The sequence below is a fragment of the Barbus barbus genome (assembly GCF_936440315.1).
Source record: "Barbus barbus genome assembly, chromosome: 8".
Classification (NCBI taxonomy): Eukaryota; Metazoa; Chordata; class Actinopteri; order Cypriniformes; family Cyprinidae; genus Barbus; species Barbus barbus.
Window position 1 is genome coordinate 9,855,301 of NC_136736.1, and position 16,068 is coordinate 9,871,368.

At 36.2% G+C, this 16,068-nt stretch overlaps 2 protein-coding genes across 3 annotated transcripts; both read right to left on the reverse strand.

The window, feature by feature from the left end:
* Positions 1 to 853: 853 nt before the first annotated feature.
* On the reverse strand, positions 854 to 11,262 carry LOC306874419 (carboxypeptidase Z-like). 2 transcript variants are annotated; one of them, XM_079424456.1, is made up of 11 exons: positions 11,109 to 11,262; positions 10,263 to 10,292; positions 8,509 to 8,883; positions 8,029 to 8,244; positions 7,384 to 7,580; positions 5,998 to 6,159; positions 5,577 to 5,738; positions 5,362 to 5,497; positions 3,529 to 3,668; positions 2,458 to 2,557; positions 854 to 2,348 (listed from the first exon to the last, which is right to left on the reverse strand). In XM_079424456.1, the coding sequence occupies exons 1-11, from the start codon at positions 11,242 to 11,244 to the stop codon at positions 2,002 to 2,004; spliced, it is 2,001 nt and encodes a 666-aa protein (XP_079280582.1). In that variant the 5' UTR covers positions 11,245 to 11,262; the 3' UTR covers positions 854 to 2,001. The 2 variants fall into 2 exon arrangements, with proteins under 2 accessions (XP_079280582.1, XP_079280581.1); XM_079424455.1 differs by having other exon boundaries at positions 7,345 to 7,580.
* Positions 11,263 to 12,781: 1,519 nt separating this feature from the next.
* Positions 12,782 to 15,542, reverse strand: LOC306873393 (G-protein coupled receptor 26-like). The gene is made up of 3 exons (XM_079422655.1): positions 14,511 to 15,542; positions 14,306 to 14,419; positions 12,782 to 13,429 (listed from the first exon to the last, which is right to left on the reverse strand). The coding sequence occupies exons 1-3, from the start codon at positions 15,179 to 15,181 to the stop codon at positions 13,168 to 13,170; spliced, it is 1,047 nt and encodes a 348-aa protein (XP_079278781.1). The 5' UTR covers positions 15,182 to 15,542; the 3' UTR covers positions 12,782 to 13,167.
* Between the last annotated feature and the right edge of the window lie 526 nt (positions 15,543 to 16,068).

A 16,068-nucleotide genomic window follows, 5' to 3' on the forward strand; every position in this document is an offset into this window, starting at 1 on the left:
ATTTGATACCCATGTTGTGTAGATATCTGTGTCAGAATCAGCCATATAAATATTCTTATCAATTAACCACCAGTTTAAAAACCTAAATTTCTAAGTTCTAACTTTTAAACTTGCGACATTTCCAGGGTTTAAGGAAAGCATTTTACTGGAACTAAAATACATTCAACTCAAAGCAAATATGTCCAGCAGCCTACACTTGTGCTGAAGATTAAAGCAGATAGATCTGACATTCAAAATTATACAGACTTTGTTGCCATCTAGTGGTTCAAGAAAGAAGCATTCTAACTGCATAAAGCATTCAGGCCAAGGTTTGCGTAATACTACATTTGTAAGTTAAACAAACAAACAAACATGACCTGAATACTGCAACAGAAACTTATGAATAACACTTATTTTTATAGCCTACATTGTATGAATGGAACCACAGGAGCGTATCCATGATTTGCATGATTTGAACTAATATATTTACTCAATATTTAAAATGTAGGCCTACTTACCACCATCACAATGTGATTTTTCATTTTGGGGTGAACTATCCCTTTTTTTTATTATTATCTTCTTGCTGCAATTCGGAATTCCAGTTCTAATGTACACTGAATGGAATGTTTTTAAAAAATCTGAAATTGCACAGAAGTTTGTTCTTTTATTTATCTTGCACACCTGATGTTCAGTCCAAGTTTGAAGGTCTATATCTCAGCAAAAAGGGGTGAAACACCTTAATTGTTTTTTGGCTTAATTAAAACAGTACATTACCAATTTGATGACAGCCTTAAAGGCATTGAACATCCCTCATGTGCTAGAAAAAGATGAATACATATACAAATGTGCCCTGATAACAGACTGTAAAACCACAGCAATGCTATCATTTACTATTTATTATGCAATGCTATCCATCCCATGTCTAGCTGCCAAACTTTATCAGAATAAGCTGTTTATAGCTGCAGTTGGGGGATTTGATCTAGTGCTGGATAAAAATAGTAGAGAAAACAATACATCTTTCTCTTACTTGTACAGGTGAATTCTGATACTATTATATCAGCTTAAAACACACTAAGTTTGAAATAATAATAATAATTATTATTTTTAATGTCTCGTATGCTCACCAAAGTAATTTATAAAAAAATAATAATAATATTATGAAATATTACTACAATTAAAATAACTGTTTTAATGAAATATATTTTAAAATTTGTAATTTATTCTTTTGATGCAAAGCTGAATTTTCAGCATCATTTCTCCAGTCTTCAGTGCCACATGATCTTTCAGAAATCATTCTAATATGCTGATTTGTCACTCAAGAAACATCTCTTATTCAATGTTAAAAACAGTTTTTGCTGTATAATATTTGTGTGGAAACCTTTCAAATGTTTAGGGTAAATGAAAAAGGAGAAAAGAATATTCAGCAAGGATGTTTTATAATATTACAATATATTTATTTTTCAAATTCATGCTGTTCTTTTAAACTTTCTATTCATCAAAGGATCCTAAAAACATATTATAGTTCTCACAAAAATATTAAGCAGCAAAATGTTTTCAACAATGCTAATACTAAAAAACATTATTAATAATAATAATTGATATTAGAATGATTATTAATGATCATATTGGAATGATTTCTGAAGGATCATGTGACACTGAAGACTGGAGTAATGACACTGAAAATTTAGCTTTGCATCACAGAAATAAATTACTTTTTAAATATTAAAACAGAACAGTTATATTGAACTGTAATATCTCTTCACAAATTTACCGTTTTACTGTATTTTTGATCAAATAAATGCAGCCTTGGTGAACACAAGAGACTTCTTTAAAAAAAAAGTACTAATGCTAAACTTTTGATGATAGTCTATAAAATGCATTAAGAGTAAAGCCTTCACTGTTAGCTGCACATTTTGCATGTCATAAGGAGATAATGTTATCATCACAATCACCATCATCAAGTAAGGCCTGGGTGCAAACAGTTAGGTATCAGGTTGCCCTCCACTGGTGTCCGGAGGGTCCCTAGTAGTTCCGCAGGAGCCAGGTAGGTGCAGATATGCCTAACTGGCTGAAATAAGTCCACCACCAGGGCTTCTCAGTCCTCTCCTCCCCATTCTCTCCCAGCTCTCTCTGGCTGGACTGCTCAAACTGATTATATGGGTCAAAACGCTCATAGTTTTCCAACTCAGGGATGTTAAAGTAGTCAAGAGAGGGTTCTCGTGGGACCCTCTTCAGAACAAAGTCCACCCGGCCCACCTGTGTGTTCCTTGGCAGATGAATGCGCTTAGATACTTTAGAGTAGCTGGAGGCGGCAGCAGTCATAATGTAGACACCTGGATTCAACAGTCTCCAGTATTCACCATCCTCAGCTAAAGAGAGAGACAGAGGCTGCTGCAACACTCATTTACATCTGCATTACCCGTTTCAGGTCTCAAGAGGTTTATAAATGTGTGTTATAACTTTATTATAAATAGTTACCTGTAGTGATGTCATGTCTCATCCCTCTGACAGATATCCTGGCTCCTTTTATACCATTTCCATGTTCATCCTTCACAATGCCCTTTATACCTCGGTGGACCTGAAAGTAATTTGACAACTCAGAGCGATGAAGGTACTATTAAAAAAGTTTGAAAAACGTTGAGGAATGTGATATGAATATGAAAAAATAAGGTCAATTCCAGGCATAATAACATTTAACCAAGCCAAGTCACCCTGTGTAAATAGGATAAAAATGTAACTAATAGAGATCATCATACCTCCCTAGTTCATTGATTACATAAGGGATTGCAAACATATTTTCTATTACAAGTTTTCTGAAATGTTATGTTAAAAATGCTAATTAGGCATTATCTAATTAAATATGCACTAATTTGCAGAAACTCTGCAGAAATATAAATATTGGATCAAAGCCAGGTTTCAAATTATTGTTGCTTTTTGTTGAAAAATTTGAGTCAAGGTTTTTAAAGATTTGGGATTTTGGATATCTCTTTTTATCATATAAATCAGTCAACACCCAGCATGCTTTTAGGTATAAAATGTATAAAATCAAGTGAATAATACATCAACAAACCCCTCTGTAAAAACAAACAAAACAAAAAAAAAGCACTTTAGAATATAAATATGAAATGGAATGGAGACTTGTTGCTAAATGCAAGGGGAAAAAACATTTTGAGATTGTAATTCAACTGTATTGCAAAAACTATGTATTTTGGACCCCCCCACCCCCACCCCACTAGTCTGAATCAACATGTTATGAAAAGCCAAATAGCCAAAAATCACAAAATTGAACAGTGCATCAAAAAACAATGTTTCTGCCTATAGTGTCTTGTCTAAAGTTAAATAATTAAATAGAACAGACCACATGCAAAGCATTAACTACTGTTCTTCATTTGTTTTAATTATGCTTATAAAAGCCAGATTTCTGTGTAGCTCAGTAAAAATACATTAAATCTATTCAGCATGTGAGGAAATAAATAACAAACATAAAAGTCCAGCCTGTTGCAATTTATGCTTAGCTCCCAGTAGAACCCAATAGAAACATGAACTCACAAACTCCATAAAGCTGAGCAGTGCCTCCTTATTCCTGATCCACTCGGGGTAGAGCTCCTGCTCAGAGGGGAATTTATCACAGCCCAACTCCACAGTGATCTCATAACAGTTACTGTGCAGGTAGTTAAAGTCTGACATCCCTGAAACAACACACATGGGGAAAGATGTGAGTGACATGTATGGACAACACAACAACAAGAGATGCCAAAATAGTAATGTGTTTTTTAGCAATGTGTCTCCAACTGGACAGCCAAAGGGAAATTATACAGGTGCATCTCAATAAATTAGAATGTCGTGAAAAACTTAATTTTTTCTTGTAAGTTATTTCAAAAAGTGTAACTTTCATATATTTTAGATTCATTGCATGTAAAGTAAAACATTTCAAAAGTTTTTTTGTTTTAATTTTGATGATTAGAGATTATAGGTGATGAAAGTCAAAAATCAGTATCTCAAAATATTCGAATATTTACATTTGAGTTTCAATTAATGACCATCCCTACAGTATAAATTCCGGGTATCTCTTGTTCTTTGAAACCACAATAATGGGGAAGACTGCTCCATTATGGAGAACACTGACGCCCTCCACAAAGAGGGTAAGTCACAGAGGGTCATTACTGAAAGGTGTTGCTGTTTACAGAGTGCTGTATCAAAGCATATTAAATGCAAAGTTGACTGGAATGAAGAATTTGGGTAGGAAAAGGTCCACAAGCAACAGGGATGACTGCAAGCTTGAGAATACTGTCAAGCAAAGCTGATTCAAACACTTGGGAGAGTGGCTACCAAGCCACTTCTGAACCAGAGACAACGTCAGAAATGTCTTACCTGGGCTGTGGAGAAAAAGAACTGGACTGTTTCTCAGTGGTCCAAAGTTCTCTTTTCAGATGAAAGTAAATTTTGCATTTCATTTGGAAATCAAGGTCCCGGAGTCTGGAGGAAGAGTGGAGAGGCACAGAATCCATGTTGCTTGAAGTCCAGTGTGAAGTTTCCACAGTCAGTGATGATTTGGGCTGCCATGTCATCTGCTGGTGTTGGTCCACTGTGTTTTCTGAAGTCCACAGTCAACGCAGCCATCTACCAGGAGATTTTAGAGCACTTCATGCTTCCTTCTGCTGACAAGCTTTATGGAGATGCTGATTTCATTTTCCAGCAGGATTTGACACCTGCCCACACTGCCAAAGGTACCAAAAGCTGGTTCAATGACCATGGTGTTACTGTGCTTGACTGGCCAGCAAACTCGCCTGACCTGAACCCCATCGAGAATCTATGGGGTATTGTCAAGAGGAAGATGAGAGACACCAGACCCAACAATGCAGATGACCTGAAGGCCGCTATCAAAGCAACCTGGGCTTCCATACCACCTCAGCAGTGCCACAAACTGATCACCTCCATGCCACGCCGAATTGAGGCAGTAATTAAAGCAAAAGGAGCCCCAACCAAGTATTGAGCATATACAGTAAATGAACATACTTTCCAGAAGGCCAACAATTCAATAAAAATGTTTTTTTTTAATTGGTCTTATGAAGTATTCTAATTTATTGAGATAGTGAATTGGTGGGTTTTTGTTAAATGTGAGCCTAAATCATCACAATTAAAAGAACCAAAAACTTAAACTACTTCAGTCTGTGTGCATTGAATGAATTTATTTAATACACAATTTCACAATTTGAGTTGAATTACTGAAATAAATTATCTTTTCCATGACATTCTAATTTATTGAGATGCACCTGTACATGCCATAAATAGCTTGCTCAATTTTAATTTAGGTTATATTTAACTTAATTGGGCCTCAAATGCACATGGTCATGGTCTTCTTTCTTTAACAAAAGTGTTTACCTCCAGTAAAGCTATACCACTGTGCTCCATTGGTTATCCCTCCTTTATTGGCAAATGAGGCTCCACATCTCTCTGTGTCATTGTTGGACATAGTGGCATGGGCATCTGCATAGGTCCTAGCCAACTGCCTAAAAATCTACACACACCAAATGACTCGCAAAATGAAGTAAGTGCAAAAGAGTTAAGTGCAGGTGGAGGAACATTCATTTACTCACTTGTTCATCTGGTGTGGGTGAGTACATCCTTGCTTCTTGGGGGTGTCTAGAGCGGTCAAAAGGGTAAGAGATGACCAGTTCTCCACCATGAAGACTGGCGGATATAACAAAAGGATGGGATCTTATCCACTTCATTACAGCATAGGTCTCTGGTGCAACTACCTGGAAAAAATTTAGAGTTATGAATAAACTAAATAAATACATGTTATGTGTAATAAATGTACAAAAGATTTTGAAAAGATGTCCAAAATTTTGAAGTTTCTCTACGCTTTAATATTATATAAAAAAAATTAATTCCAGAGTAATGTGGGTTTTTCAGTTTTCCAAAGGTTATTCAGATATTCACACAAAACATGAATCCAGTGTATTTTGTTGTACAGCTATATGTTTGATAGAAATGGCTGTGCGTTCATACTTCTACCTTATTTAACCAGTAGGACTCGGGGATTGGGATGTGGTCACTACGGAAATGTCTGAAGCGACGGCGATTGTAGAAGATGGAGGTGAGGTCAGGGAAGTTGCGATTCAGATCAAGATTCTGTGCGTTGGCCCGACCGCTGGTCCACCCGTTGTACTCATGACCCTAAATGTTGCAAATCTTATCAGTCAAAAACCATTGACAAATTTTAACAGGGTTTCACAAAGAGTCACTAAATATTTAAAGGTACAGCTCACCCAAACAAGAAAATTCTGTCATCATTTACTCACCCCATTTCATTCCAAAACTTGCATGACTCTTCAGTGGAATGTAAAGGAAGACATTTTTGAAGAATGTTGATAAGCAAGCAGTTTTAGTTCCCATTGACTTCCATCATATGGGCAAAACCGCCATGGAAGTCAAAGGGCAAAATGAGGAAAGAAATGCATACAGGTTTGGAATAACATGCAGGTGACTAAATGATGACAGAACTTTCAATTTTGAGTTCATACAAATTACTCTTTTGTAAGTCACATGTAAAGCATTTGCTACATATCAAGTTTAACACATTGGATGGATCAGAAAGTCAAAATGAAGTCAGACATTAAGAAAAAATGTCAAAAAGAGGGCAAGTGTTAAAAGACTACAGATTGTAAATGAAAATAAATCAATAAAAAGACAGAAAACATCAGAATCAGGCAAAGTTATGTCTGTTAGTGTTAAATGAATGGACCAACACGGTTTTATCCTCTTATTTAAGATTTGATTCATTTTTATGTTATCTAATCTAACATAATTTGGTGGAATTATTTTCATATTTTATAAATAAACAAACAATTGTTACTAATTATAAAAATATAAAAGTTTATTTAAATTTGATTGATTAAATAAACTGTCTTACAATTATTTTCAACACAACCCATTATATTCTTGAACATCACCCATGGTGATCAGTATAAGATTTAGATTAATCTACTATTAGTTTTGCAAGGTAATGTTACTGCTGTGTTATATGACAAAAAAAAAATGCAGACAATTGTCTATTAGAGTGGTTAGTCAAGGCCTCCCTCTACCAGTTGTCTTTTTCAGTTCATAGCTGTATCACTGGACCAATTGTAAATTTGTATGCTTATTTTGTTATGGTTTATATATCATAAGCAGTAAAAAAAAAAAAAACTGTGCCAACAATGAAACAATTGTTCCACAGTAGCAAGGGCTGTGGTTTGCCTGATATGGACTTCCTCCGAGGTCTGACCTGTTCCTGAGGACACTTTCTGGTGCAGGGAGCTTGGTATGGTCAGTCAGCCGACAAACAGACAGGCAGACAGACTCAGACAACAAAATATTTACTTCCTGGTAGATGTTTTCGGGGTCGTTCCTATCGGCTACCTCAGAAGCGGCAATCTCATAGCCGTCAGGATTCATGGAGGGTAGGATATGGATGCGTGTGGTGTTGATGATGGTCTGAATTCGCTCATTGCCCAGCAGATACTCAGAACACAGATACTGAGCCAGGTAAATCAGCAGCTGCCGGCCAAGAACCTCATTTCCATGCATGTTCCCAATTAATTTTATCTCTGGCTCCACTAGAGGGCAGTGAATAGACATATGCTGAATTTAGAAGGTTTTCTTACCAAGACTGCATATATCTGATCAAAAACAGTAATATGGCTGAATATTACTACAATTTGTTTTCTATGTTAATATATTCCAAAATATACTTTATTGCTATGATGGCAATGAATTTTCTCTTCACGTGATCCTTCAAGATATTATTCTAATATTCTAATTTGCTTCTCAAGAAACATTTCCTATTATTATGAATGTTGAAAATATTAAAATATTTTTGTGTAAACCTGATACATTTTTTCAGTATTCTTTGATGAACGGAAATAATTTGTAACATTATAAATGTCTTTACTTTCACTTTTCATCAATTTAATGCATCCTTGCTGAATAAAAGTATTAATTTTGTTACATAAAAAATCTTACTAACCCCAAACTTTTTCTGACAATAATGTTCCTCATACTCACATAGGTCATGTTGTCCAGGGTTATCGGAGAATTCAATAGCCAGTAAGTCTTTTCCTTCCACACTGCGCCCAATGCTATATGTTTGTGAGATATGAGAGCATTTTGATGCTGTCTTCTTCAGGATGCTGAACATCTGAGAGTTGGTGTGGTAAGTGAACTGAATGATAGTGAAAATACCACCATCAGATATGTTGGCAAAGTTCACTTCCTGCTTTTCTGAGGGGAGAAATTTACGTGAAAACATTATAGATTTTAAATATGTCATATAAACCATATCCCTTAAGTCAACTGAAACTCAACCTATGCATCTTCCCAACTGTTAGGATTATCTGCATTTAGGTGATTTTTATGTGACTTTCATTAAATAAATATGTAATAACTAAGCATTAAATAATAGTTTTTAAGTATAATTAAGCATTTAAGACGATTAGTTAATTTATATTAACTCTAATTTTACTTTAATTTCTTCACAACTCTTACCTTTTAACTCTGACAATGGGTCATAACAGCCCTCCTCATCACCAACAAAGAATCGGTCGCAGTCCAGAAAGTAAGGCCATGCCATTTGGATGGCCTCAAAGGCATGAATACAGCTCTTTTTCACCATTTCACACGAGCTGCGGCATGGCTTCATTAGCTTGTTGTCTTGACAACGGGGAGCCAACACCGAGCAGCCCAACAGACGGATGTCTGGAGAACATTCTCCATTCAGCAGGCCGTGGATCACGCTCAAGAGCAGGTACTCTGCACCCATCTCTAAATCCTGCCGTGAACGATGGCCCACAATGTTGGGGAATATGGTGTGGCTGTAGGGCACATCCTGACAGTAACCAAGCACCATCTCCATACACTGCGCTAGGGACAGGACAGAAATAAATGAATTTAGAAAGAATGTGTCACAGACCGTGTGGTCTAGCAGTACTTTCATTTAATATGGAAACTGTAATAGTCAAAGTTTATTATATTTGCTCGCAGTTCTTGGACTGGAACATTTTGTGTAATGTCATCTGCAGTGGAATGTTTTAATACTAACTTTTGAAGAGAGGGCCTCAAATGTATCAAATATATGAAATATATTAAAGTTTCAAGAAAGAAATGCACAAATGTTTCACGTATTCAGCCTGTTTGTAACAATTTAGTAATAAATACAGTACCTCCTTACAATAACAGTATGCGACACTCATAATGAGTATTGCTTCTTAAGAACAGATTTAATGAAATTTAGCATTACATCACTTGCTTACCAATGGATCATCTCTGGTGAATGGGTGCTGTCAGAATGAGAGTCCAAACAGCTGATAAAAAATATTCCATAAGTAATCCATATGACTCCAGTCCATCAATTAACGTCTTGTAAAGTGAAAAGCTGTGTGTTTGTAAGAAATACTTTTTTAATGTCAAACTATTGCTTTCAATTAAAATATGAGTCCTCTATCAAATTGCTTTCTTCAGTAAAAAGTAGAAATAGAAATGTGCACATATCAAGCTCTGTTTACAAGTGAAAACAGTCCAAAATGGTTCTAAACAAATATATTGGTGGATTTTGATGTTAGAGGACAAAAAGGGATGGACTTTTTCACTGGACTTCATATTATTATGGATTATTATGGATTTTGTCCAAAAGTTACAGTTCAAAATGCCTTAATAATGTACGTATTTGTTTGTTACAAACACAGCTTTTTTCTTCACAAGGGTAATGTGGATTACTTGAGGATTATTGTAATGTTTTTATGTGCTTTTTGGACTCTCATTCTGACGGCACCCCTTCACTGCACAGGATCTAATGATGAGCAACTGATGTAACGATAAATTTCTCCAAATCTGTTCCAACAAAGAAACAAACTCATCTACATCTTGGCCTAACAGTAGTAAATTGTACTATTTGAATGAACTATTCTTTTAATATTTCACATTAATAATTTGCCCTCCTATAAAGAAATGATAGACTTTGTATATGCTAACACAAATCTTTCATTAATTTAGCCTAAGGTCTTTGAGAATATATCATGTCGTTCCCTTTCTACAGTGATGTAGACAAGTCCCATCTTGCAGTGATGTTTGGTATTGAGATTTCCTTTCTCCCCCATACCTTACAGGCTATAGAGCTGTGAAACACTAGATGTTTTTTGCACTGTAAAATTTGAGAAAACCAAGCAACAAAATATAACAATTGCATATTTTGGTAGTCCATAATCTGGCCCAGTATGCACAACAGAATAAAAAGAAATACTTACGCATCTCTTCTGCAGGTGCTCTGCATCTTCCTAAAAAAAATAAAAAATAAACTATTCATAGAGAATGTTTTGATACCGTTGCAAATTCTGGCGTCTGAATGCTAGATGGCAGTAGAGTACAGTGGAAAGAAAGTCATCTTTCTGATCGAATATTGCATGACAGTTTCAAATCATCACATACTGGTGCGTGCATTTGTAAACAAGCAAAACACGATTTGACCTCTGAGGATTTATATTTCCAATCAAACGTTTGTACACACCCACTCATTCTTTATTAAACTATTTCCATATTTTACATGAATGGTGTTTTAAAAGTTTTATTGTTTGTTTTTTTTGCCAATGTTAATATTTTAAAAATATATATTTTTGCTTTTTAGTCGCCTAAAGCAACGACCCGTTGCCTAGATTACATTTCTGGGCATTCAACTAACCAGTTTCATAAGGTGCATCTTGGGAGGCTTTCTAAACAGTATTTAAAAGTACTGGGAACTTCTCTTTTTTTTCTACTTCATAAAACTACTTTTTAAAACAGGGAGTAAAATCATATATTAATAATATTGTCGCAACATGTAGTAATAATAATAGCCTAATAATAATAATAGTAATAAGCTAATAATAGTAATAGCAACAGCAATAATAATATTCTTCGAAATGTTAGGCATTTAATTTTTAAGCATTTAAACATCAGGCACAGATAAAAAAAAAAAAAAAAAAAAAAAATGATTTCAGATCAGGAGATTTCAAAAGAGCATTCAAGACTTTGACTAAGCAGTGAAGCTATATTGTAAACCTCTGAGCATGAGCCTGCTACAGTTGGTGCAACACTGAATGAATGTTTAACGTTACCCATTGCTGCTTCTTCCGGAGTACATCTTGGGACGCTCCAGCATGTTGCCAGTGAGCTTAAAAGTATTAAAACTATAAGCATTTTACTGTCCATAAACTGAGTGATGTGGCAGTCGCTACGACGTAAGTTGTTCATCTTCCGAAAAGTCCCGCTACCCCCATCGCTTAAAGGAGAGCCTGCACGAGCAGCGCTGCCAAATGATCAAATTACAGCAAAAAAAGTTTCTCCACGGTAGGCGGCCGCTCTTCTGCTGTGTCTTACAGTCCTTTAGAAAAGTATGACTTCCCATTTACCCCCTTTGTGGCATAGACTTACTTCAAAACCAGAGGGTTTTTTTGTTTGTTAGTTTCTTGTCATCTTCAAGAACTCCCAGTCTCCCAGTGTGAGGTAAATTCACTTGCCTGGATGGTTTTCAGAAAGGCCTGTGTCCACCTGGTCATGTAAAGCCCCACTCTTCATTGTTTCAGAGACATGCAGCAGCCTACATGAGACATGTAGGAACTTAACACAATATGCAAAAACAGTCAATGATTTGAATAATAATCCACTCCATTCATCACTGGAGCTGTTATAAAGCTGATAAATGGAGCAGAATTGGCTCTTTTCAGTTTAAATTCTATAAGTGCAAAAAGTTCCTTTTGTTTTCAGTTGAACGGATTTTCTTGTTTGTTGTTAGTATGTCATAGGTCAAAGAGCACAGTGGTCAAAGGGCAATGCTTACATTGTGAATGTAGTATGTCTGGGAATGTGTTTGTACAACACTACACACCTACACATTTCTTTATGACTTCATCTTTATAAAATTCCAAACATACACTGTAAAAACGATTAACCTAAACTGTATGAATAACTGATTCAAGCTGACTGTATTTCTATTGTCACAACTATCTGTAGATTTCAGCACGGTAATGGATATGACAATGTTAATGTATTTGGCACTTCTTACATACTGCTGCTGTACAAATAGCAACCCAGTCTCATATAAAAACGTACCCTGTCTACGTTGGTCCATATTGCAAAACGTAGAGGGGTTGCAAATAGCATATAAAAGAACCCGTAGCAGACAGGTGGAGCAGGGAAGGTGGAGGGTTTCTGAATGCACGCTGCAAAATGCTCAAGTGGATGCTAACCAGCCATTTAAATGAAAACCAGTAAGCTGTATAAGCAACATGAACCAATCAGCTTGTGCCAAGTCGTTTAACGCTGTGAATATCATCAGTTACGTTAAAAACCCCATCAGCCTGTGCCATCTAGAGTTTCATGAAAGAACTTGGCATTTGGTTACCAACTTATAGAAATAACTCTTTAACTGCATTTTAATGCAAATGAGTCATGCACTTCAGTATGTCTTGGTATGATTGATGTTTCATAATATTTCTTTCACATCATGTGACCGTCAGCTGTAATTTACTTCTAAAATACATATAACTTCTACGAGATAAATGACTGTTGCAACCAGAGTTTGCCAAAAGGGCAGTCCGGTAGGTCAACAGATGAAAAGAATACAATCAAATCAAATCAGAATCAAATTTCTGTGAGGGGTAGGTTTAAGGGTAGAGTTAGTGGAAGTGTCCGCCTCAAAAAAATAAATAAAATCACATTCTGGACTGAATGGGCACTTTAGCACTGAATCAACCTAAATACATTAATTCACAACAAAACTAAATGTTATGGGATTAATCAGGTTAGCTCTTTAAAGTAAGTTCAGGTGATCACTTCTTACAATGATAAATACCTATACAATTCTTACTCTTCTACTATAATTTTATTTCAGAATGTACATTATAATACATATTACAGTACTATGTTGTGAATAAAGAGTCATACATTTATAACAGTTGAGTGTGTAAAACTTCATGGTCTGAATTCAATCAAATAAAATCCAGTGATTGGCAAACATTTTGACCTACCATGGTTTTAACAGACAGAAATGATACAGTGTACATCATTATTTCAGAAATTATAGGCAGTTTGGTGTGGCATTTAGCCACTGACTAACCAGTCCAATGCTGAGCACATATTTCTCAGGGTGTCAGTTGTCAGCCTTTTTCACCTGCTCTAGTGACAGTTATCCTCCATCAGCTTGTTAACCCTTTGTGAATAACATTCATTTTCCATGCCTGAGGGACTGCTTTGACCAGAAAGTGTGTACAAGTTTCGTCCCAAAATCCTGTTGCAAATTCCAAAAAGGGCCTTCTTATATTGTTGCCGTAAGAGGGAGTAAACAAAAGGGTCAGATGCAGCTTTGCTGTACACCAAGCACTTGCTCATGATCCCCCAATAACGGTCGATTTTTACTGAAGGAGCCAGTTCAGTCAGTCTAGGACAAAAGAAACATCTATATTAATAAAGAAACATTTAATATGGCATTGTATTGAATGAATTGAACATATATGACCATGTTGTAAAAAAATTACAATAAATTGGTGTTTTTTAGCATGCACCTAGTAGTAGTCGAATTAATAAATAAGTTTATTTAATAATCATATTATATAATAGGGCATTCTTGCAACAATGTATTTTTATTAACAATGTTCAATAGCTTTATTGTATCCAGTGCTTTAAGGTAAATATACATATATTGGTCTTCAAAAATAAACCACTCTGAAAAATATTCACTGGAATAAAAAATGTGACAACTAGTCTCTTTTGTACTATTATACAGTGCATTTACTATTGCGATTGAAATACTGTAATATCTGTTTACATTGGAGAGTATGTTTAAATTATTATGTATAATAAATTATTATGTATTATTATAACTCTGAGAAATATTCCCTCTAGTAAAAAAAAAAAAAATGTGACAACTAGCCCCGGTCTTCCCTGTACTATATATAAAAACATACTATTGTTATTTAAATAATATCTGTTCTCATAACTTCTCACTGTATCATGCTAAAAGTATTTGCAAAATATTTAAAATTATGTGTATTATTTTATGCGCTCCATTCTACTACATAAATTGCTGAATTCATAAAACTGAATTAATCACACTACTTATTACATTATAGGGTAACTTGCAGTCTGTAACCTATTACATTTACAACACTGGTCTTGGTATAATTGATGTTCCACAATATTTATTTCGCATCATGTGACTATCAACAACAGAATACTGAATCAAACAGATAATTATTTGTATTGTTTTATGGTCTCCGTCCATTCTACTAAAAAATGTACTGTCATAATGCAATACCGTGTTATGACATAGGGGGCGAAGCACAGGACGAACGACCCGATGAAAATGCTGATTTTCTTAGTGGCCCTCTGTCTCCTTTTCTTCTGCTCCAGTAAGCACCGTTGTTTTACACTAAAAAGTTTCAAAGAACACGTCACGAATACACATACTTATAATATGTACTAAAATATTGTAATTGTTGCTGCCTATGTTTTAGACGTACCTCGGGTGAATGTCGACGAGTAGTAAAAGTGTCTGCACCGTTATGACATCTATCCTCTTACAATGGAAGCGCGCCACTTGTAGCACTTTCAGATAGGCAAAGCATAGGATGAAAAGCGAGAGGGCGAAGGTACACGCGTGGAAGACCGCGGTGAACACCATGAAGTGACCGCGGCTCTCGGCATCTTCTCTCAGGTGCACGGCGCAAGACGCGTACGCGGGACTGTAACCGACCCAGGACAGCAGGAGAGCAGTGAGCGAGAATGTGAGCGAGTGAAGCCAGGCATAGCTGACCATTAGCGCGGCATTCTTGAGTTTCATTTTGCTGGGATAAGTCAAAGGAAAAACCACGGCTATCCAGCGGTCTATGCTGAGAGCTGCCATGCTCAACATCGTGTTGGTAGTCAGAAAAGTATCCATAAAGCTCACTGTATAACAAAAGTGGTCGCCGAAAGGCTTCTGGTGTTTAACGACCCCAAGCAGGGTAGAAGGCATGTTGAGAACAGCGATGAGGATGTTGCAGAATGAGAGGTTCACGATGAAGATCCCTGGCACCTGTGCACGAACTTGTGCGCTGCAGGTGAAGCATAATAACACCAGCAAGTTCGCCACGAGTGACACCACTGCAATTACAACGATGAGTAGTTCTAGAAATATATCCAATAAGTTCATGACTCTGTCCAAAATCAATAGCAGCAGATTTGTTGTGAGTTTTTGTCCGTGATCTCCCTTTGGGTCCTCGGTGGCTCATCTTTGCTGCTTTCCATTCTGCTTTGGTGAAAATGACCGCCGTTAAGTGTCGGTCATTGTCGATGAGTGCTGTCCAGTGTGCTGAAGAGATCTTTGACTGATTTGATTATCGTCGCATCATCACCTTTAAACCAACTGAATCCTGTCGTCCACATCTACGGAGTTAATATTTGTATGATTTTAAATTAGGCACCATAATACAAAGCGTTCGACAGTATAAGGTGAATTGAGAGCGCGCAGTCGGAGCGCGTGCTCATGCGCATTTAATTATTCTTCTCTGAGCGCTCCCGGCTCACGTGCAGCCAGTTTATTACATGTGACGTTTGCTTGACAAATTGCAGTTTGGCCAGAGGGAGAGATTGTCGATGGAAGATATGAATTCTTTTAAGCCCAAGGAAGTTGCAAAAAGTAAAAGAATTCATGTTACGCAGTACCTTTTGCGTAAAATGTAAATAACCCAGAAAATACAGAAGATTGATTATATACACAATAGCGAGAGTAAAAGCATCACACGACTCCAGCCCATTAGTGAAGGTCTTGAGAAGCGAAAAGATGCCGTTAGAAAAAAAAATCCAAATTAAAGCGGTTTAACTTTAAACCTTCGCTTCTGGCCTAAATATACCAGTCCATAATCCATAATAACGCTTCCTCCAGTGAACAAGTCCATCTCCTGTTGTCCTCTCACATCAAAATTCACCTCATATTAGAACTGTTTTGGACTGTTTTCACATGTAAACGGTGCTTGATATATGTACATTTCTCTCCTGATTGAGATGGAAGCAACGGTCTTAAATTAAAAACATCTTACA

What these genes read in the sequence shown, in the direction of transcription:
- LOC306874419 (XM_079424455.1), bottom strand. Translation starts at nt 11,244, where the DNA reads ATGAACAACTTACGTCGTAGCGACTGCCACATCACTCAGTTTATGGAC. An exon ending in CCCTGGACAACATGACCTAT is followed by an intron (nt 7,581 to 8,028) that starts GTGAGTATGAGG and finishes ACTGCCCTCTAG; the next exon opens with TGGAGCCAGAGATAAAATTA. An exon ending in GAGACATGACATCACTACAG is followed by an intron (nt 2,349 to 2,457) that starts GTAACTATTTAT and finishes CTCTCTCTTTAG; the next exon opens with CTGAGGATGGTGAATACTGG.
- LOC306873393 (XM_079422655.1), bottom strand. Translation starts at nt 15,181, where the DNA reads ATGAACTTATTGGATATATTTCTAGAACTACTCATCGTTGTAATTGCA. An exon ending in CTCGTCGACATTCACCCGAG is followed by an intron (nt 14,420 to 14,510) that starts GTACGTCTAAAA and finishes GAAACTTTTTAG; the next exon opens with TGTAAAACAACGGTGCTTAC. An exon ending in GCCCCCTATGTCATAACACG is followed by an intron (nt 13,430 to 14,305) that starts GTATTGCATTAT and finishes CTTTTGTCCTAG; the next exon opens with ACTGACTGAACTGGCTCCTT.